Source organism: Gigantopelta aegis, chromosome 3 (assembly GCF_016097555.1).
Source record: "Gigantopelta aegis isolate Gae_Host chromosome 3, Gae_host_genome, whole genome shotgun sequence".
In the NCBI taxonomy this organism is placed as follows: domain Eukaryota; kingdom Metazoa; phylum Mollusca; class Gastropoda; order Neomphalida; family Peltospiridae; genus Gigantopelta; species Gigantopelta aegis.
Genome location: NC_054701.1, coordinates 20,571,763 through 20,595,488, shown reverse-complemented (window position 1 = coordinate 20,595,488; position 23,726 = coordinate 20,571,763). Strand labels below are relative to the sequence as shown.

Here is a 23,726-nt window from a genome sequence, read left to right as displayed (position 1 = left end):
TAAAATATGTACTCCTAAGGTATTATTACACATATATAATTTTCACTGTACCTATTATAAACAATCTTCTTGACTTTATTTATTCCCTCGAGTTATTAATACTTGTAGTATATACTTCCATTTCATTATGAATATAACATACATACAACACTCAATTCATAATTATTATCTACATTTCTTAGCCATAATTATAATGATGTATACAACGTGCACTCCTTACTCATAATTTAACTATATAACCTGCATTGTCCACCACAACCACAACCGAATTCTTATAACATAGATCTGACGAAAGGCGTATGTGGGCATAATATTATATTGCCTGCTGCGACGATGCGAGAACTCGGTGAAAGTCACATATTATACATGTAGCTACGTATTTGCTGTTTCACTGCCAAATAATGATGTTGTTCTTATAGATTTACTTCCTTCATATTCTAATAATGAAATGCATTCTTCAAAAATAATATTCGATGTTTTACAATTGTATTTAAAGTCCACTTTGAGGTAGAGAACCAACCAAACGTCCAGTTCATCTTCGGCACCCTCCCCTCCCCCCCCCCCCCCCCCCCCCCCCCCCCCCCCCCCCCCACCTCCGCCCAACACACACACATCCTTGACCCGTTTTACTGACACATAATCACGTACTATGACCGATTTCTTCAGTCTCATTATAAACGTAATATCGTTATCAATGACAATAAATTATAGATTCTTTGTCATTATGTGTTGTAAAAAATCGTAGTAGGCGTCCTTTTCATGGTCATTATCAGTACGTCAAATAATATTATTTACTGTGGAACCTATTGCTTTTACGTTGGGTTTTTTTTAGTTCTGATGCTGGAGTGAATGTGTTATGATCGTTATCACCACCCCTGGACCAACAGAGTTCATACTGTTATCACTCGTGTGACATTTGAAATTCTCCAAGTAAGTAAGTGAGTTAACACGGATCTCCAAAAACAGGTACTCGTTGAACCGTTATAAGTCAAAAGATGACCTTTTGCTTGTGTATCTTTGAAAGTATAAAAGTTCCAAATCTGATCGAATGTTTGCATTTCAAAATGGTCCGTCTAAATATTTGGCTGTTTTCGGTTTTTGCTTTGGTAAGTAATAATTGTTTTAAACAAAGTACATATCTATGCTCTCATATATTTAAAACGTGTATATATAACACAGCTGTACACATGCATAACTTTAAAGTCGAATAAATCAGAGATATCATAAATATTGCAGGTTATATGTCTTTTATTTAAACCTGTTAAGATTGTGGTGGATATTTCGCCAGCAAAATATTGTCATGATGAGGACAAACATGGTACCATGGTAGTAATGTTGGCTTTGTTATGAACATGGTGTTATTTTGGGTTTTGGGTTTTGTTTGTTTTGTTTTTGTTTTTGTTGTGTGTTTTTGGGGGGTTTTGGGGGGTGGGTTAGGGGGTTGCTGTTTTTCTTTTTCTTTTTAAATCATTTGACTTGGAGAATACGTAACAATCGTCAATATGGCGGTTTAAGGGAAAGGAATTAATAGTTGTTTATTTTATGTATATGTAAGTGTATTTGTATGTAATTGTAATATATACACCTATATATTTTCAGTTTACATATTATGTACAATTTCTAACCCTACCAACCCTGACACTACCAAATTTGTTTCTGGGGTTAATAAACTTTCTTTCTCATATGTTAATCGTTGATGTACAAGTCGTGTACGAGTCGTGGAGCATAGTTAGGACGGGAATCTCAGGCCAGCGTTACATATCGCCATCTGGTGAATCACTGACTGATACATCAAACACCGTCTGCAGAAAAAGAATGGAAGAAATGTATTATTTGACGACGCACTCAACTCATTGTAATTACGGTTATATGACGTCGGACATTAGGCTAATGACGACACAGATGGTGAGAGAATAAACAATCTGCGACACTCCATGGGCTACTCACAAAGTAAATCGTGGTCATTTGTAATAGCTACAGAACATGTATACATTGGCGTTTTAAATTTACAGCTGACTTCTAATAGCCGATGATTAATAAATCAATGTGCTCTAGTGGTTTCGATAAACAAAAAAAACTTACCTTTTAAATTTACAGATCACGATGACTGTGGTGAAAATGTCTACCACTGGCACCAGAGAAGGTAACTCGAATTAAATTATTTTAAAATACGTTATTTACATTTGAAAACAGCAATTTATTGTTTATGTTATCGATAAATACGTTTTATTATTATTTTTTTTTTTTTTAGAAGACATGTAAGTATAATCAAAGCTATCTTATTAAAATTGAATATTAATTGAAGCATTACCAGTTTACACAACTTTCATCAACGTGTTTATTCGGAAATGCCAGCAATCATTCAATGTTTTTGTTCCATTGGTTTCTATCCAACATCCTATCAAATGTTTTTCAAACTGTGGTGATTAATTAGAGTATAGGTGTTTGTTCTTAACTTAAGAAAACCTTTTGTAACCAGTATAAACAATTGTCAAAGTAACTGTACATATTTTATAAGAACTACCTGTTACGTCAGAATACTGATACATTTCAAGTGCGTGTGCAGGGGGAGTGTTTCGGGGTCTCTACCCCTCCCCTATAAACGTCCCTCGCCACAGTCTACAGTTCTGTACACGCGCCTTCATTTATAAATAAAAAGTATTACATTAATTTACTCTTCATCTTTTCAGAAAGAAGTGCTCCACATGAAGTCAGACCTGGCTTTCTTTTAAGTAAGATATGTTTTTATTCAAATATTGTACATATTCAACGTGAGAACTTTGTTTAATTATTAATTTTACCATAACCTTCTCTTGTTCACGAATATATGTAATTATAGCATGTCTAGAATTTCTATACCAACTACAGAATTTGTAATGACAGTGTTGGTCCCAGTAGCACACTACAATGCGTTGGACTTTAAAAAACCTTTAATCGATTGCGAACCTAATGAATTTTACATCTATTTCGCCATGTGGACTTTTGTTTCTGGGGGAACAGGTCGTGCGAAATAATGGCATGCTGGCATACATTTTATTATTAATAGCTAGATAGTATTATTTGTTTTAGCTTGGTCTTTATGGGGATTCGCTTGATTTCTGTTTGTTGTTATTGTTGTTGTTGTTTGTATTGTTGTTTGTTGTTGTTTGTTTGTTTTTTGTTTGTTTCTTGTGTGTGGGAATTTTACTGGGTGGGTTTGTGGTTTATGTTCTTGTTTAGTTGTGGGGATGGGGTGTTTTTGTTGTTTTGTTTTTTTTTGTGAGAGGGTTATTGTTGCTTTCTCTACCAGGATGGTAGGTACTCGAAAAATCATTTTTAAAGTGCCGTTGCATCTCTGACTTATTCCTAACTCCAATTATTTTTAATCAAACATGAGGATATATCTCCGTGTTTTACTTTAGTCCTGTTTGTTTGATCGTGTGGTCATAAGTTCCTCTCTCCTCCCCAAAAAAGGTAGGACAACGTTTTAACGATGCAGATTAAATACACTTCTGATTTGCCGGGCCAGATACCCACATTAATACAGACATCGCTAAATAAAATATTATATATAGGAATCATTAAAGGTGAATAATCATAGCTGCATGTACCACAACGAACTAATTTTAAATTGCATGTTTATTTGTAACAGATATCCTGTCAAAATATGAATTAACGCAATGGATGTCCCTCTGACAGAATACATTGAAGTCACGAAATTGTGGCGATAAAGAATAAACACTTTTCAGTACTAATTAATATCAAATAGTTGTGTCAAAAACCTGTCAAAATTTTTATGGATATCTTAATGAATGTATTGATAAGAAAATATGGTGAGAGAATACAATACGTGATTGGGCTAGTATTTTATTATTGATGTAAGGTTTTACATAAATGTTGTACTTTTGTCTTGTACAATACAGAACGTCTTCTCGTCACTGTATAAAACAATTAATTATTTGTGGACTTTTAATCAATCCGATTATCACTGAAAATATAATAGTTTTGTGTGTAGGTCAGTGTTTCACGGCTGGTAGTTAGTACGAACCATCTTGTCTGTAGGACATTGTAGGAGAAAGACTCCGGTAACAGTAGCATCTTAATGGGCAACGATGCAACGATGTCATAGTGGTTCGGTCATTGACTTTAACGCTGGTAGATACAACGATGTCCTAGTGGTTAGATCAATGATATTAACGTTGGTAGATACAACGACGTCCTAGTGGTTAGGTCATTGATTTTAACGCTGGTAGATACAACGACGTCCTAGTGGTTCGGTCATTGACTTTAACGCTGGTAGATATATAGAGAATAATACATGAGTGGCCGTTAGATACCATTTTTCTTACGAGTTGTTTTAAAATGTATCTAACGAGCAAAAGCGAGTTTGATACGTTTTTAAACAACGAGTTTTTAAGCAAATTTTAACATCTTTTTCGACTAAAAGTTATTTACAGCCCTTTCACTAGTAGCTAACTTACGCGACACACACAAATGAGTGTCAGGTTAACTATACGTCACAGTGTAATCAATTTCGACCGTGTAGTTCTTTTCATTGGATGTATGGCATTGGTGACCTGGTCATCACCTAGGAGCAGCCAGTCGTATGTCTTGAAATTGTTAACACACGTACATGTTTTAACAAGTATGTGTTAACAAAAATAACGAATGATGTTCTCATCAACGGGTGTGTAAGAAAACGATGTCCTAGTGGTTAGGTCATTGACTTTAACGCTGGTAGGCAATGGGTTTGCACGCCGTCGAAGGCTCTCACCAAGAGCTATTTTTTAACAGGTCGGTGGGGCTGCTATATTGACTAACCACTAAAAAAGGTTAAAGTTAGTTGTGTTTAACGACACCACTATATTTATTAATCATCGGCTATTGGATGTCAGACATTTGGTAATACTAATATATAGTCTTAGAGAGGAAACCCGATATATTTTCCCATTAGTAGCAAGGGATCTTGTATATGCACCATCTCACATACAGCATAGCATATACCACGCCCTTTGATATACCAGTCGTGATGAAAAATAGCCCAGTGAGTAGACCGACCGTGCATCAGGCGAGAGCTTTACTACTGTACTACGTTCCGCCCAAAAACCACTAATAAAGAACGACACTGAAAATCAAATTTTAAAATGTTATAATGGAAATATGTAGCAGACTTCCTCTGAAGACATGGGCCAGGACGTATCCCAGTGGCAAAGCGCTCGCTTGATGCGCGGTCGATTTGGGATCAATCCCCGATGTTAAACAAAACAAACAAACGTTTTTGGCGAGTGACAATACAAATTATTTCACGAGAGACATAAACATGATACGAAATGGTAGTGAGTTTAATATCCTATTTATTACCCATAATCGATTTAAGGTTATATCACTCAACTCGTTTATTTAACGCTCCTGTAAGGTTGTTGTGCGCCAGTTGATGACGTCACTGTATGACATAAAAGTGTTACGTCCCACCTTGCGTTCTAGTGGGACGTATCACTTTGATGTATACCAAGATATGTTTAACCATATGTGTAATAAACAGTAACGTTATGTCAGCATCGTTATACGAACATACTTTTCCCTTCAGTCTGTCGCCAGGCCCCGGTGGAACTCGACTTCGTCATCGACTCGTCAAGCAGCATCTGGAGCGTGAACTTCACGATCGGTCTGGCGTTCATCCGAGACTTCATCGACGACATGGACATCGCGCAGGACAAGATCCGCATCGGCGCCGTCACGTACGCGGAGAAGGTGTACGAGGAAGACTCGGTGGCCTTGGACCAGTTGTCGGACAAAAGCGCGGTTCTGGAGGCCGTGACGTCATTACGGTACCGGGCCGGCTGGTACACCGAGACGGGGATGGCTATCAGATACATGAGGACTCAGCACATGAGCCAGGCGCGCCAGGGAGTTCCAAAGATTAGCATAGTTCTCACAGGTAAATTTGGCAATTACGGAAAGAAAACATTTGTTTAATGACACCTCGGAACATGGGGGCTCAGTGGTACAACGCTCGCCTGATGCGCGATCGATCTAAGATCGATAACGGTTAGTGGTCCCATTTGGGCTATTTATCGTTCTAGCCAGTGCTCTACAATTGGTGCAACAAAGGCGGTGGTATGTATTATCCTGTCTGTGGGATGGTGCATATAAAAGATCCCTTGCTGCTAATCAAAAAGAGTAGCCCATGAAGTGGCGACAGCGGGTTTACTTTCTAAATATATGTGTGGCCCTTAACTATATGTTCGACGCCATATAACCGTAAATAAAATGTGTTGAGTGTGTCGTTAAATAAAACAGTTCCTTCCTTCCTCAGAACATTGTTCAACAAGCCCAAAAAGTGTTTGTATCTCCTACGTCCAAGGGCCATAAATCGCCATGCAAGTCAAACTTGACCAGTTACCATACATGATAAAGCTATACACAAAGTAACAGCTCAATATACTGAGGCATTGCGAAAAAAAGTCCTAAAAACTATACGTGGGACAGAGGGACAGACAGACGGAGACAAAATCTGGAATGTAATTCTATCTGTATGTTATGACCTGTGTTTCCAAGCTAGGATATGTTTTATTAATCATCCAAACATCTCTATATTCCTTTATGGATATATTACAACAACCAATACCATTCATACAAACTTCCTTATTTGACAGTTTTCTTTGGGTTACTTGAATAAAGTGCATAACGACCATTAGATTACCCAAGACAAACACGAACATAAAAATTAAAAAATTAAAAAAAATTAAAAAAAACCACCAAACAAACAAACACCCAAATAAAATAAAACAAAAAAGGACATTTATCAAAATAAAATATTAACTGCGTATGTCTTTCCAGATGGACAGTCTCAGAAGCAGGATGTGACGTCACAGGAAGCGGCTCTCGCACGGGATGCTGGGATCATTATGTTCGCTGTTGGAGTGGGTAACAACGTGTCTCGGGAAGAGCTGATCAGTATTGCCGGCAAGGAGGATAACGCGTTCACTGTCGCCAACTACAGCGCCTTGCAGTCCATCAGGGACCTGCTCGAATACAGGACGTGTGTGGGTGAGTGACGAAATGTAGGACGTGTGTATGTGAGTGACGAAATGTAGGACGTGTGGGTGAGTGACGAAATATAGGATCTGCGTGGGTGACGAAATGTAGGACGTGTGCGAAGGAGAAATATCAATTCACAGATTCACAAGACCAGTGGCGGGAAATGTTTACCCTTTTGCTTATTTATAACATTAAAAAGGTTCCTGTGTCATATCCCACTACACAGGTCCCCCCCCCCCCCCCACCCATCCCCCCAATACAAAATCCTGCCTACGCCACTGCACAAGACTTGATTTTTAAAACATAAATAATTAAAGCAAGGTTTATCAATAATGGTGCATTACACACTAACAACACACGCTAGGTTTAGTTCTATAATATTTTATTATATATTTGTTCTTCTATTGTTTTCAATATTTTGATTTTTACAATTGAATAAATAATGTTCACCTCCAATATCAGTATTAGAAAGTTTAAATAACATGTTTTCTTTTGGAAACCATTTACCTGTTTGAAATGGTAATGTTAAATTTGACGTACGTATTTAAGTTAAACACTATCTATTTTGGTACGATAGTCTCGTCAAAATAGATTTCGAAGTAAAGTTACATTTTGAATACTGTATAAAAAAAAGCCCGCTAGAAAAGCTTAAAACATCAAAAACTACTGTTGTACTGTTGATCGTAGAGATACTTTTGTAGATGAACCCCATTCCCGCGTTATCGAAAATACTTTTCATGAATTTCAGCCCCCAACTCGAGGCATGCTTTATGTTCCCGATTGAATGCACGAGGCAAGCGTCATGCAGGATTGGTGTTATAAATCAAAGAAAGAAAAAGAAAGAAAGAAAAAGAAAGAAAGAAATGTTTTATTTAACGACGCACTCAACACACTTTATTTTATTTGGCGTCAGACACATGGTTAAGGACACATTATACATATCATTTAGAGTCATTTTCACCATACGACCTAAAAACTCCAAATATTCGAATACTTCAAAATACTATTCGAATATTTCGAATAGAAAATTGTAAAGCGAATATTCGGACCGAATACTAATATAAGACGTGTATGTGAGAGATGAAATTTAAATGTAGGATGTGTGTGACAAATTATAATATATAATAGGACTTGTGTGGTTGAATGGCAATATATAATATACGTTTGATTGCATGAATGACTAGTTACATGGTGCCTTAACAAGAATGTTATGCAAACATTTTTTTTTTTTGGTTTGCTTTTTTTTTCTTTTCAGAAAGAATGATACCTATACCACGTAAGTATAAGAATACACTAATCTGATTTGACATTGCATTTTGATAATATATTAGGCCCGTATGCAGTGGGGGTGCGATTGGGGCATACGCACCCCCCCCCCCACCCCCTCCAATTACCAAATGACCGCATTTCTTTCTGTACAATTTAGATAACGTTACGTAAATTGATTTTTTTGAGGAGGGGATTGCCATTGTTGGTCCCATTACGAGAAATTCGCCCCCCCCCCCCCTTAAAAATCCTGCGTACGGGCCTCTATATTTTTAATTTAAGGACTTCTTGTATCTAAAATTTTAAACTATGATCAAAACAGAGTTCAAAGTAATTTTCCAACGCATTACATCCTCTTCCATTTGATTGCAAATAATATCATCCAGTGTAACTGTTTTGAGATTAAATAACCATTTAAAATAACCACAAATTAATAGCGTTAACAATTAAACAGTCAGAAGTCAGGTAAGAGTCGAACCACGTAATAGTTTAACTTATTGATTCGTTCTGATGGCACATCTTTACTGCTTGACAAAACTCTCTACATTGTGGAGATACCAGAAGATGTAAAAGTCAGGGTTCATGTTCTTTCGTGTATAAAGAGTTAAATTATTTAACTTTTTTCAACTTGTTTTTCTTATTGTTTTTTTATTTCAACAGCATGTGGTGAGAGTCATCCAGCTGACATAATCTTCGTCTTCGATTTGAATGAACTCAAACAAAACAAAATGGCGGTGCACATGTTCATCACGGAAGTCATCAGCGCAGACCGGATGCAGCTCGGCATGCAGATCGGAGTTATTGCAGGGTTATGTCCCATTGATGCTGGATTTCCCCTCAATCAATACACCAAACCCATCGATGCCGTCGGCTCTCTGGCTAAATTCTTTTCTGGAAGTATGTCCGAACTTGTCAGACAGTTAAGAAATTCGTGGTTTTTGCCAACTAAAGGCGGACGACCCGGCGTTGCTAAACGAGCGATTATTTTCATAGACAACTCGGTTGACATCGCTGTCGTACACCAACAAATACAGCTTGGTCGATCAGATGGCATTCTTTTCCATGTCGTACCTTTAGATGTCCCTCAGGCATCTCTGGACGTCATTTCCGATGACGTCACTGTCATAATGGGAGAGACAATGGAAGAATCTGCTGCTAGTTTTGTTGATGATTTGTGTTCGAGCACTGAATAAAGAATTATTCAAATACTGGTTTCACCACGGTGCCATAATTGTTTTATTACTTCAATCAATTTAATCAAAATATTAGTAATTACACAAATCACATACAAGCAGTTTAGCACTATGCAATCTGAAAAGCACAAGTATTTTGCGCCATGCATTTCATACGTGAAACACGATGCTACAACTTCCGAAATCTATCGATCAAACAGATAGCACTTATTGATTGAAAACATATCTTATTGCATATAACACATACGCACACACTCGTATATATATAGGTTTAGACAGAGTTCATCCAGTTTTATGGTTCTTGAATGATCGACCATTCACGATCAACAATGACATTTGAACCCATGGATGGTTGGGAAACCAGTCCTAGAAGCCAGACTTGCAATCGATTATTTCATAGACATAAAAAAAATATACTTAAAGGGACATTCCTGAGTTTGCTGCAATTTCTAACGGCCTACCGCAATAAGAGTAAACTTCACACCAGTGCGATTACATTTTGTATTTGATCTTGCGACGGTGTATATATATATATATATATATACACCAGTGTACCAGTTAATTACTATATACCGTGTTTATAACATTTGCAGAGTGCCAGTAAAATTAGGATGAACTTTTTTATATGGAAATAGGATGGTCAGAAGTCAGAGATGTGTCTATTCTCTACCTGGCACATGAAAGTGTCACCGAAGTAAATAATAATAAATAAAAAATTAACAAACAAAAAATACCCCCGCCCCACTGAATTCTGACCAGGGGATGCCAGTTATGTTTGTTTAATAGCTGACCTGTGCAAATGCAAATACATTCTTTCTGCAGAGTTCTTATATTCTAACTTCTGTAGAGTCACATTAATTATGAAATATTGGCTAACACTACTCTTACTCAAACAACAGCACAAATAGCTCAATCAACACTGAAGTGACTGTTGTTGTATCTTTTTGTATATATAATCCCATGGGTCGCTGTTGATGTGTACACTCCTTATTCTTGTACCTCAAACTACTACAAATGGAGGATATTCGTGCATCTTTGCATTAAATGTATCTGGCTGTATCTTGTGTGATTCAGTGTTAAATAAGGCATCATAAGGTTGTACAATGAGACAGCTATACAGGTGGAGTGCATTCTGCCTCAACAATAAGGACATTTATGGGTATATTTATGAAAACTGTTTGTCGCCTTCCCAAACCAACCGCTAATGGTAGTAAGCATAAACAGACACAAGTTATGAGGCCAGATCTTATAAATGATATAAGCATGTACACATGCATGCATTTAACATATAAAATTTCACGTGTTGAAAAATAAAAACAGAAATAATATATGATTTTGTCAGCTGAAGTAAATTTATAAAAAAAGATGTGTATTGGCTTGTAGTTCAATTTTGTATTTGTTATATTGATCCATCAGGGTTTCTGCCAGAGGGTAAAACGGGTATGGCGCCATACCCACATTTTTGGGTAGATTTTTGTTTTAAATAACTTTTGACAAAATTAATTATTCTTATCAGTACTGTATGATTGTCTTAACCCTAGCCCAAAACTTAACCCATTTTCTTTCTGGAGGAGGCCCTCATACTGTGGTTGCATTCAGTTCCATAGCGCCATACCCATACATTTCTTTCTGACAGAAACACTGTCCATGGAACATTTTGTTTGATTCCAAATATTATGATATTCATGCTGAGGTGTCTTTAATCATTCATTTACTCATTTGAATTAAATGTGTAACAGTTAAGATTTTAACTGTTATTTATTGTCAATTCCGATTGAATCATTTACATCTGATGATGACCTCACATCAGTAAAATAATTATTTGTCTGTATTTAGACATATGACCTTGTTACTCATTCTTATTACTGTATCAGCCTGTTCTGATCATTAAATATAGATAATAAGAGTTTTTACTGTAAGTCAGTTAATTCATTAGATGGTTATTATAAGTAACTTAGTGGAAGTTAAACCTGGTCTACTATGTTACCGCATGTCCACTAGGTTACTTTCATGAACAAATGTATTTTTTAAAACAAAATGCATGTTAATGGATATTAGCATATATTTACAAGGGCAGTAAAACTACTTCTTGCAACATATAGGAAATATTTTTCAAATTATAAATGATAGTTTGTAAGAAAATATATTATAAGAGTAAACATTTAGGTGATTACATAAAATATAACCTTATCTTGTAACAAAGTGGCGTTAATTCATAGAAAGGGACAGCTTGCCTAAATTGTAGTACCGGTACCATATAAAATGTCCCTTGTGTATGTTTAGTGCAATGTTTGATATTGCTGTTGTCCATAACTTATTGGACACTATTTCGTACCTGTGACAGTTTTAAAAAACCCACATACAAACTGAAATGGCTATTAGCGTGCCAAACCATCATTTCATGTGCAGAAATATATATTGAATACAGTACTGCAAATAAAAAATACATTAAAGTTGTTTCATTTTTAAGAAAAACAAAATCTGAATTTTCCCCCTTTTTTGTGGAATGACCCATATATATATATAACGGGACTGACCACACGTTATCCAACTTACGATGCCCTCCCAATTACAAACATTAAAATGTCCAGTAATGGCGACTGCAATTTTCAATAAATAAATCAATCAATCAAAGTAATAGTTTCTCAAAAACAATTGAATAAACTGAAAGGACAGAAAAGAAAAAGAAATAGAAGTACTCGATGGTTTAACAGTATTCGTTATTAACATTTTATCTTCTCAGACAGCCCAACTGGTAGGTAATAACAATATAATAGTAAAAAGTAACAATAAATAAATAAATGAATGATTCCGCACCAAGAGATAACGTTTTCTTAGTCAAATCGTTGTATTTGTGAATATTCTCAAATATTTGTTTTTTTGGTATCATTAAACGTGTCCAGACCGCGTACTATCAACTGAAGATTAATTAGTTCAAAACTGTTTAGAGATGTTAAAATAATGTGTCTTTGCTGGTTATAAAATTGGCATTCAAAGAAATAATCAGTGTTTTCACAGTAATGTCCACAATTACAGGAGGGATCCATAGTAAGACCACAGACATGTCTTAATCTGGTATGTAAAACATTTTATTTTCGATTTCCGCATAAATGGAATGAGGATACTTTGTAAACATCCGGTTACTGTTTCTTTTTAAAGGTGAAATACGTTCACAATTTCATATTTCCGCTCTCAGTCGATTTCAAAGATCAGTTATTATTGAATGTATAAATGACACTTTTAACACATTTGTTGTAGCTAGAGGAATCGATATATGTCGGTTTGGTTCCTCAGACTATAGTGGACACGTTGTTCAACCCTGGGCGGTACGTTGCTCACTAGCACTTATAGGTCAGTCCTAGGTGGATTCCCCGTTTTACACCGGAAATAGTGCAATATCATGATTTATAGGTTCGCAAAGTCACAGAGCAGAATGATCTCAAACGGAATCATACGTGCAGTAACATTAACCAATCGGAAATCATGTAGAACTTTACTTACATATTGGTTAAAATATTCAACCCCGATTCATTAGTCAATCAGTGGATATATAAAGAATTTCAATGCTCATTAATCCCAGAGTAAAGCCACGTTACCAGAGGCGGATTCAATGGAGAACCAAGGGGACGCCCCCCCCCCCCACCCACCCTAAAAAATGCAAGTGCCCTCAGAATGTTCAAGTGCCCTTTTTCTTTGTATTTATAAATTTTTGCAAGTAAGCATTTTTAGATGCATGAAGTCAAGTTGTGCGTGTATGCGGATGTGTGTCTGTGTTACTGAGTCGCAATGGGGTTCACCGCATTGTTTAACACTAGTGACTTGATAGATCTTCCAAATTGCTAATGAACAATAGGCTCTGTCATTTGTATGTATATTTGCCCTAATTAAACAGATCCGTCCCTAGAATAGTGCCCTTTAAAGTTATAATTTACAAGTGCCCCTTTGTATTGTTTTTATGTATATCTGCCCTACCTAGACAGATCCGTCCCTAGAATAGTATCCTTTAAAGTTATAATTTACAAGTGCCCCTTTGTATCGTTTTTATGTATATCTGTCCTAGCCAGAGAGAGCCATCCCTAGAATAGTACCCTTTAAAGTTATAATTTACAAATGCCCCTTTGTATCGCTTTTATGTATATCTGCGTTACCTAGACAGCAATTCCTAGAATAGTACCCTTTAAAGTTATAATTTACAAATGCCCCTATGTATGGTTTTTATGTATATCTGCCCTACCTAGACAGAGCCGTCCCTAGAATAGTACCCTTTGTTACCTGTGTTAATTCCACCAAAAATACGTTCATGCTTGCTCCTGAAACTGGAGCTTTTATTGCCAAGTTAGACGGTAGAAACCGTATCGTTAGGTGACGGTGTGTTCGTGTTTTTCTGTATCGTTAGTTTCATTATTAACTAGTGTACTGCATAGGTCGTAAAGGTAATACTGTTGCTAGCGGTACAGAAAACCGCAGCTAGTCATTTAGTGTACTCCTCCGATCGTACACTGTGGTATATACACACACGCATTCATATTGATTGCAAACATCAAAACTTTTATTAAGATGCCCTTTTAACGATTCAGCCCCTCTTTCTGCCCCTGGCCAGGTAACCAATTCAATGACAAGCCCAGTGTCATTGTTTCTGGGGTTTTCAATTTACCTGGTCAGAGGCAATTCAGTTTTAGACCAGAAAAGACGTTTTTTGGTTTAGCTCCAGGTTTTCAAGTTTCATTCAGCACAAATACTAACAGCACATAGCCAAGTTATCATCCCGTAATGTAGAGCACAACCAGCATCTACTTGAAGACCTGGCCCACAGTCGGGGTTTTTTTTTAAATCCTTTTGATGATGTTGATGATGTGATGACCTCCAGGATCCTCACATCCTGTTGGTTAGGGGATCCAATAAAAGAATCCTAGACTGCACCGCGTTGTCCTTTTGTCATAAAAAAATGCACCCGGTTTCATATATGTTGTGCAGTTATTAATAATACTATTGATAAAAGCTGTTAAGATCAATGAAAATACAACTTAAATGGCAAATGGTGATGACTTCGTTCGCCATATGAACAAAGCATTGGTAGTAGTATAAATAGTTTCAAGCGTAGGTCTATATACCCATGAGTGCCTCTTCTGTCAAACTGTCTCCGACTGTAATTTCATTAATGCAGCTAGACATGTTTTCTTAAGTAAAGAATTTGTGATTTCACTAAAATTGCTGCACGTGTATTTATATTTCGGATGATTAAACGATATACAAACTTTAAACTAATCTACATGTAGTTATAACAAATTATCTGCTGACTGCATTCGTAAGCTGAGGTAATTAGAATTAATTAAACCATTTTAATTATGTACTGTTTTCTGTTTTGTAACTAAATGCATGTTATTCAAGAATTCGAGAATTCATTTCCGCCATCATTTAGAAAAATACGAAAACAAAGTGCCCTTTTAAGTTTAATGTCGCAACTTTGTTTACTTGGACAAGACTTCATTTGGCTAGGGGTGGGACGTAGCCAGTTGTAAAGTGTCTGCCTGATGCGCGGTCGGTCTAGGATCGATCGTCGTTGTTGGGCCACTTGGGTTAGTGCACCACGACTGGTCTATAAAATGCCGTGGTATGTCCTATCATATATGTTATCCTGTATGTCAGATGGTGCATATAAAACATACCTTGCTATCGCTGAAAAATATAGCGGGTTTCCTCTTTAAGACTATATGTCAAAATTATCAAATACTTGACATCCAATAGCCAATGATAATAAATGGCTGTGTTATGATTCATTTATCCATTGGGCTATTTCTCGTTCCAGCCAGTGCACCACGACTGATATATCAAAGGTCGTGGTATGTGTTATCCTGTATGTGGGATGGTGCATATAAAAAAATTCCCTTGCTAGTAATGAAACAATGTAGCGGGTTTCCTCTCTAAGCCTATATGTCAAAATTACCAAATGTTTTACATCCAATAGCCGATGATTAATAAATCAATGTGCTCTAGTGGTGTCGTTAAATAAAACAAACTTTGATTCCTTGCTACTAATGAAACAATGTAGCGGGTTTCCTCTCTAAGCCTATGTATCAAAATTACCAAATGTTTGACATCCATAGCCGATGATTAATAAATCAATGTGCTCTAGTGGTTTCGTTAAACAAAACAAACTTTGATTCATTTATTTTTACCGCCCTTTAGTTAGTTCATGCTACGTACGACCCTGACGTGGACAGATAGATAGATAGATAGATAACAATTTAACGTGTCCATATACCATTAGGGTTTCGAACACGCCCATCCAGAGTCCGACCTCCGATAAGATCGGTGGCCTGACTCGGGATGAGGGGAGGATAGAGTTGAAAATGGGCAGAATTTTGAAGATAGCTATTAGTAAAAAAACGTTAATAGAATTAAAAAAAAAAATTAAATAAAAAGTTATAAGCCAAAAATAAAAAGAATTGACCTGCTCGGCCGAATATTTATATAATTTGGAGCATTTTAGATGGATAGTCCAAAAATAAATAAGAGAAAGAAGAGAGGATCGGACTATTTAATAATATTAAAAAAAAGAGAATAATTTCGACATATAATTTTACACGGAGGTCTAAAAGTTTAAAGTTCAATCTAAATGGTCCGGGCCGGGTGGGGGGGGGGGGGGCGTGTGAGTTTAAGGTGGGCGGAATTTGGAATACGAATTTAGTAGTTAGGTCAAAGACCTAAAGCCAAAATGAGCTCATTCTTACAACTCATGTCTGGACAAAAATTTAAGTCCAAAGAACAAAATTAGACTGCTCGACCGAAAGGGTTTTAAGGTGATTTGAGCAATTTAGACGGGCTGCCAAAATAAAGTGCGTCGGACTGTTTACAAAAAAAAAAAAAAAAAAAATTAAAGTCCAACTAAGCCCTTGGAACGGTTGGCGACTACGGGGACGAGATGAAGTGCTTGGCGTTGAACCGGTGGGCTAGCAAGGTCTTAGCTAGCTCGACGTAATGGGCGCCGGCGATGATCTTCAGTACTCTGGTGTAGTTGTCCATGTCTTCGAAGAGTATTCCCTGTCTGTAGAGATCATCTCGGCGCGACGTCACCACAAGTCCAGACTTCCCGTCTCGTAGTTCCATGGCGTGGATGGCACACTCAACTCCGTCAGGAAACTTCTTAAAGTTGCCCTCAAGAATGCCTCCCGGCAGTGAGCTGGTGTCCGAGGTGTCCCCGACCAAGTATCGAGCGTACTGGCCCTTGATCTTGGAGATGGCTAGGCTCCAGGCGGTGTCCCTGCCCCGGGCGGTCGCGGAAGGCCGGGCCTTGGCTGGCTGGTCACTACTCGGTGGGGTGACGGCCTTCCGCTTCGCAGCAGCGCCATCCATAGGGGTCTTGGCGGAGCCCCCCGGGGGTGGGGGACTCGACGCCGACCGCCTCGAAGGGGTTGGAACGGGAGACGCACGCCGTGGAGTTTCGCAGATCGCTGTGTCCAACTGCGGCGTCGACTGGCCCACTTTCTTAGTTTGTTCAGAGTTATCTGCGTCGGCTGGCACTGGTTGGTCGGGTCCCGGGGGTGGGGGCGGCGACGCAGACAGGACCGCCGCTGGCGGATGTATAATCATACCACGAGTGGAACCGTGATCCTGAGTTACAAAGCTCTATTAAGCTCTCTTAATTTATAAGCAATATCGCATTGTTCTTTCAGCTCTTTTTGCAGTGCACTGCGTGAACGCAAAGTTGTGAGAAGTTAAATGAAGTAGGCCCCTGGTATTTAAGGCAATGACAAATGTCGTGGACAGAACTCGCTGGCGAGGTGCCCATGACAGGCGTGTATTGAACAGTTTTCTGATGGAAGTACGCCAAAAGTTCCCCATACGCATACCCACAGAGAGAGAGAGAGAGAGAGAGAGAGAGAGAGAGAGAGAGAGAGAGAGAGTGTGTGTGTGTGTGTGTGTGTGTGTGTGTGTGTGTGTGTGTGTGTGTAACAGTGGTTGCTCAATATTTCAAAGACTACCTTGTGGCAATCTGAATAAACAGGGTCGCCTTGTCTACAGGTTACACCCAACCCACCGCGGAGCTCCACCCCATCCACTCAGGAAGATCTGTCAACGCACACGTTTTTCTCGTTTGACTAACGTTTTGGGGTTCAAAATCACGCTATCATGTTTAAGATGTCAAATCTCACGCCCTTATAATTATTTCTACACAAGAAAATAATTAGCCAATTGTTGGTACCGTTATTATAGAGATATTTGGGCAAAGTGTACTAACTTGAGACCTTTTTACCATGTATTTCCATCATTCTACCCACAAAATTCATGTAAAAATGCGTAGTGAATGTTTGCAACATTATATATAGCTGTTTGATAGTGCAACTAATATGAATAAATGTTGTTATCCAGATTCGGGCATTTTCGTTTAATTCGGGTAAAAACCAGCTGCCCTTCTACAAAAATGGGAGCTGAGCTCCTACGCCTATGTATCTAGTAAACAGTAAACATCGTTTTGCAGTAGGGAGGCCTTCACCCACATGTGACCGCCTACCAGGGTGTCGCCCAGGGCCCCGTTCCACGAAGCGATCTTAGCCCTAAGATTACCTTAGGCGCATAGCTACCCTATGCACTTAAGTTGATCTTAGGGCTGAGATCGCTTCGTGGAACGAGGCCCTGGACATCACCGGATACCTGCAACCCATGGACCACACCTGTAGGGTGAATCTCACGCCTTGAAACATTTACGGATTGACAGCTCTGTCTCCCACTATTTAGAAACATAAGCGTTTTTATGTTTAACGACACAACTAGAACACATTGATTTATTAATCATCGGCTATTAGATGTTAAACATTTGGTACTTTGACATATAGTCTTAGAGAAGAAACACGCTACAGTTTTCAATTAGTAGGAAGGGATCTTTTATATGCACCATCCCACAGACAGGATAGTACATACCACGGCCTTTGATATACCAGTCGTGGTGCACTGGCGGGGACTAGAAATAGCCCAACGGGTCCACCGATGGAGATCGATCCTAGAACGACCGCACATTAAGCGATCGCTTTACCACTGGACTACGTCCAAAACATCAGATTTGCCAAAAACGAGATATTCTTGCAAAATGAGAGGCCTGAAAGATTTTCACCATGTATTTCCATCATTCTACTCACAGTGTTTTAGATGTAATATATGTAAAAATGCGTAGTGATTTGTTTGTAACCCTATATAGCAGTTTACTAATTAAATATGAATGCTAATATGTTGTTATCCAGATTCGGGAGCCCGTACGGCTATGTTTAGAAGGGCCACAGACACAGACAGACACAGACAAATTGTTTATTACACATGCACCTACGTGAACTTTCGGATATATTAAATACGGTTTTTTTCTATCATTGTAAAATTGTCTTACCACTACCAGTCTAACAGCTCTGTTGTTAAATGCAGCGATATTTACTGTAATAACAAATAACATTCTACTGTAAGTCTATATCATATACATAGGGCGATTATTCGGTTTGCGACAAGAGGTCTTTGAAATAATAAGCAACCACTGTTGTTGTTTCAGTTTGTTTTCGTGCTTATAAACCAATTAATGTTCAAGCACGCTGTCCCGGGCACACATCTCTGCCTTCTGGTCAGTCTGTCTGGACAGTGGGTTAGTAGATAGTGGTTAGTGAGAGAGAAGTCAGTGCATAGGCCCGTTACCTATGCATTGAGTTGTTAAAATTGATCCGAGAGGGAGCCGGTACTGGGTACCTACCAGCCTTAAATTCGATGGCTTAACCACTACTGATATTCAGTTGTAGTTACCACAGTCTCGGGGCGGGAACTAGCTCAGTCGGTAGAGCGCTCGTCTGAAGTGCTTGCATCGTAGGATCGAATCACCTCAGTGGACCCATTCTCTGATGTCGTTTTCCCATTCCGACCAGTGCACCACGACTGATGTATCAATATCAGAGGCAATGGCATGTGCAGTCCTGTTTGTGGAAAGTGCATATGGGCTTAAACTGTATACACTTTACGTGCTTATATCTTTTCAAGGCTCAGGCACAGTGCATATAAAATACCTCGTGCTACTAATGGGAATGTGTAGCGGGTTTCCTCTCTAAGACTATATATCATAATTACCAATTATTTGATATCCAATTAGTAAATCAATGCGTTCTAGTGGTGTCTTTAAACAAAACAAACGTTAACTCTACCGTAGTCTATGTTGCGGCAAGCGGCCTCGGTGGTGTCGTGGTTAAACCATCGGACAAAAGGCTGGTAGTTACTGGGATCGCAGAACTGGATAGAAGCAGACCTACAAATCACTGAAAGTTGCGACAGACATACTGGTTGACTGGCCAGCTGGCAGACAGTGTGTCACGCACAGACGTTAGCATTCAGCTCAAGTGTGTAATTTTTGTCGTTTAAAAACTCAACACATCGACCGCAAACTGAGCAAATTGGAATTCCCGCTGCTTTCGTCTCGTCATTTCGAATGGTAGATTACAAACTAATGGCGTACACATGGAAGAATGATTAAACTGTTGACAATAGGTTGAACGTTTTATTGGCTCTGCGATGTTTAATTTGTCTGCTTTAGATAATAGTTGTGATTACAGATAATTTTTAAAATGATCGTATTTGCTTCAATGTTAACCTATTGTGTAGGGGTTTTTTTGTGGATTTTTGTGACGTTACTGATACCCACCCATTTAATTATAGCTGATACATCGTTACGACTGCAAATTGCATACACAAAATGAGTTGACCTCACCATCTATACTGAGCTACAAAAGAAACGAAAATATTAAATTTAGTTTTCTTTAATTATTTAAAGTTTGAATGTCATTAGTTGTTGAGTCCATTAAAAGTATTAGTGTCTTGTGAATAATTTAGTCCCTGTATATATTACCGAATTAATTTAATACAATCAGTATCACATTATTTACAGTGAAACTCCTTTAAACCGGACACTCTAGTTACCAAGCAAAAAGTCCGGGTGTTTTAGGTATCCGGTTTAAAGAGGTTCAGATATTTAGAAAGATGCCGCTAAAAACGTCCAGTTTTGAGGGAATTCCGGTTTAGAGGGTCCGGTTTAGAGAAATATCACTGTAGTTATATTTTATACAGATATAACTACGCTAGGCCTAATAGGCCTAATGAATTAAATCGGATCTAAAATATATATTCCCTTTTTTTCCATGAATATTCAATTGTAATATCAAACATCTTTTTGTAACGCAACTTTGTCGGTAATAATCTATTAAAATTAGTAACAGGAACATATCTATTTCACAGACTGTGAAATTAAATAAGATGGTTAAATACCCAACGGAATTTTACTTTTAGTAATATGACGTCACAAAAATAGCAATAGCCTACTGTGGATAAGTTGCCAGACTTTAGGAAAAATTGTCAACATGTTAATTTTATAAAACATATCAACTTGTGTAGAGTTAGTTTACACATACTGTAAATTTATGTTTATAATAATATGCCTGAAGACAAATAGAATCAAACTGCACAGAATAACGTAGACTATTAAGGACGTAATTGCATGGCATAGATCCTGAAAACAGAGTAGCTATAAGTTGCATTGAAATCGCAGACCCTAGTTTTAACCCGAGAAAATGAACACCAAGTTTGGTTAAGCTACAGACCTGTAAGACAGTTGAATAAAGTTACAACAGAGTGAAACAAGTCTGTGACGTTGAAACCGGAAATATATCCTCTAAACATTTGACAAGAACTCGTCTCTATAACTGCTACTTCTCAAAAGTACGTGCGGTTTTGTTTTTTTAGAAATATGGAAAATACATTTCGTCGTATTACAAACACCAGGATGACCAGAAACACTCGGGTGTAATGAAATGGATAATCTAGACTATACAATGTAAGTAATGTCTGATTTCATTTATTAACAATTGGTCAAATAGTGAAAAATACGCCGTCATGTTTAAAAACTAGGGTCTGTCACTTTAATATAGCTATTCTGGTTACTTCTTTTGGCGTAAATCTGAATAATGCATACTACACAGACCATTATTTTGATGTATATTAATAATGAATGCCACTTAGTTCGAATGCCCTTGCTTTGTTGTCAAACTGAGTCGTTTCGCTCTCCTGCTGAAAACAAGGGGAGATAAATCTCTCTAATGATCGCCATTATAGTAACATGTGTATAACTCATTAACTTGTGATCAAAAGCATGGTTCTGCTGACATTTACCCAAGGCCAAGCAATGGTCACTGTGTTGTTTGATAAAACAGAGTACACGTGTTAACACATGCTCTGACCGAAGCAATTGTTTCTGCAAGTGGGTGACACTGAGGGAATATTGGATTGGATTGGAAATAATTAGCCCGTGCATGTTCTTTCATCAAAGATAGGAGAGATATGGTATGCTTTAATAGCCCAAAGGATTGGCCCCAATTTGAAATATAAACGCACACAAATAGTTTGAAGGGGTTGAAGTTGTGAAACTTTAAAGCTTTTATATTTACAAAAAAAACATATATATTTTAATCAGGAACTGATGCATAAAATATCAAAATTGATGTTTTTTACCGAAAGCAAATAAATTACATTTTAAAGTCACGAACCTAGTTCTTGTGCTAAGTACCTTTTTTCTGTTTCAAATAAAGTGCATTTTAACTATTTCAATCGCAAGACTAGTCGAACTATAATTAACTTTGACATGTGGACATGTTTAATTGAATATATGCTGGCGCACACAAACAGTTGTGCCAGTTTATAAATATTATAATCAAAGCATGTTCCTCTTAGAAACCCTTACAAGTATTTATTGTGTATCTGAAGGTATTAAATCAGTTTGCTACATCGATCTATGCATAGAGATGCAGAGTGACATTGCTCTCCAAACTAAGCTGTGTGACAAAATGGATGACTTCAACTTTTCAATATTCTTTTTTCTCTTTATGTCGAGCTTGCTCCAGCGTTTGGTGTCTACATATCACAACTTCTAAGATACCGTAAGGCATGCTCATTCTATGTATATTTCAAACAACTTCTAAGATACCGTAAGGCATGCTCATTCTATGTATATTTCAAACAACTTCTAAGATACCGTAAGGCATGCTCATTCTATGTATATTTCAAACAACTTCTAAGATACCGTAAGGCATGCACATTCTATGTATATTTCAAACAACTTCTAAGATACCGTAAGGCATGCTCATTCTATGTATATTTCAAACAACGTCTAAGATACCGTAAGGCATGCTCATTCTATGTATATTTCAAACAACTTCTAAGATACCGTAAGGCATGCTCATTCTATGTATATTTCAAACAACTTCTAAGATACCGTAAGGCATGCTCATTCTATGTATATTTCAAACAACTTCTAAGATACCGTAAGGCATGCTCATTATATGTATATTTCAAACAACTTCTAAGATACCGTAAGGCATGTTCATTCTATGTATATTTCAAACAACTTCTAAGATACCGTAAGGCATGCTCATTATATGTATATTTCAAACAACGGCATATGATTCTGGCACAGATTTTGTGTCATAACTGACCAAAATGATGCTGATGCTATTTTATAGTTCGAACTTGTGCATACTTGTTCATCTCTTGTACATTTCGTTTTCTTATTGTTTTAGATGACGACTTGACAGCTGTGGTGGCAGTACTCATGTTGCCTCGTGTAGGGCAGGATATACTCATCTTTAGCGAACACCTTATATCATCACTGTTTTAACAGTGTATTTCCTCACCTCTGTCTGTGAGCTGCGTCCGGTGTTAGTTTTGATTTAGTAAACACGTCTGGGAGTGCAAGAGGGATGGAATCTCCAGTAAAGGATCTACTCTGGAGTGGCTGTCCTTCTATAGATGAGGCACTAGATAGAATTCATGAAATCAACCACTGATTTGCCAAATGTTCATTCAGCTCTACAGCTGTGATGACAGGTACTCATGAATCACTGTCATAACAATGATGAAATGAGGCTAGACTTGAATTTCATATAATACTGTTTCCGGATATTGGAAATACTAATACGGAGGAGAGAAAAATGACTATGATGATCAAAGAGTATATATTTAGCATTAAATTTATGTGACGAAATCAAAGGCTTTTTTTCTTTTCGGTCCCTGTACCTTAGTGCTACGTAGCGGAAAAAAAATCGTGACTAAATACGTGCATTAATTATTGTAATTGTGGAGAGAACATTAGAAGGTTAGTCTAATTACTGTTTCTAATTTAGATTGTATCGCCGACATTTAACCTTTTCAGATTATTATAAAAAGTCAGAACACGAAATA

At 37.6% G+C, this 23,726-nt stretch overlaps 1 protein-coding gene across 1 annotated transcript; it reads left to right on the top strand.

The window, feature by feature from the left end:
- The first annotated feature begins 2,103 nt into the window (after window positions 1-2,103).
- Window positions 2,104-9,497, top strand: LOC121368541 (collagen alpha-6(VI) chain-like). The gene is made up of 5 exons (XM_041493278.1): window positions 2,104-2,143; window positions 5,567-5,917; window positions 6,820-7,029; window positions 8,276-8,296; window positions 8,947-9,497. Exons 1-5 carry the CDS (start codon window positions 2,104-2,106, stop codon window positions 9,477-9,479), a joined length of 1,155 nt encoding a protein of 384 aa, XP_041349212.1. The 3' UTR covers window positions 9,480-9,497.
- Window positions 9,498-23,726: the final 14,229 nt, after the last annotated feature.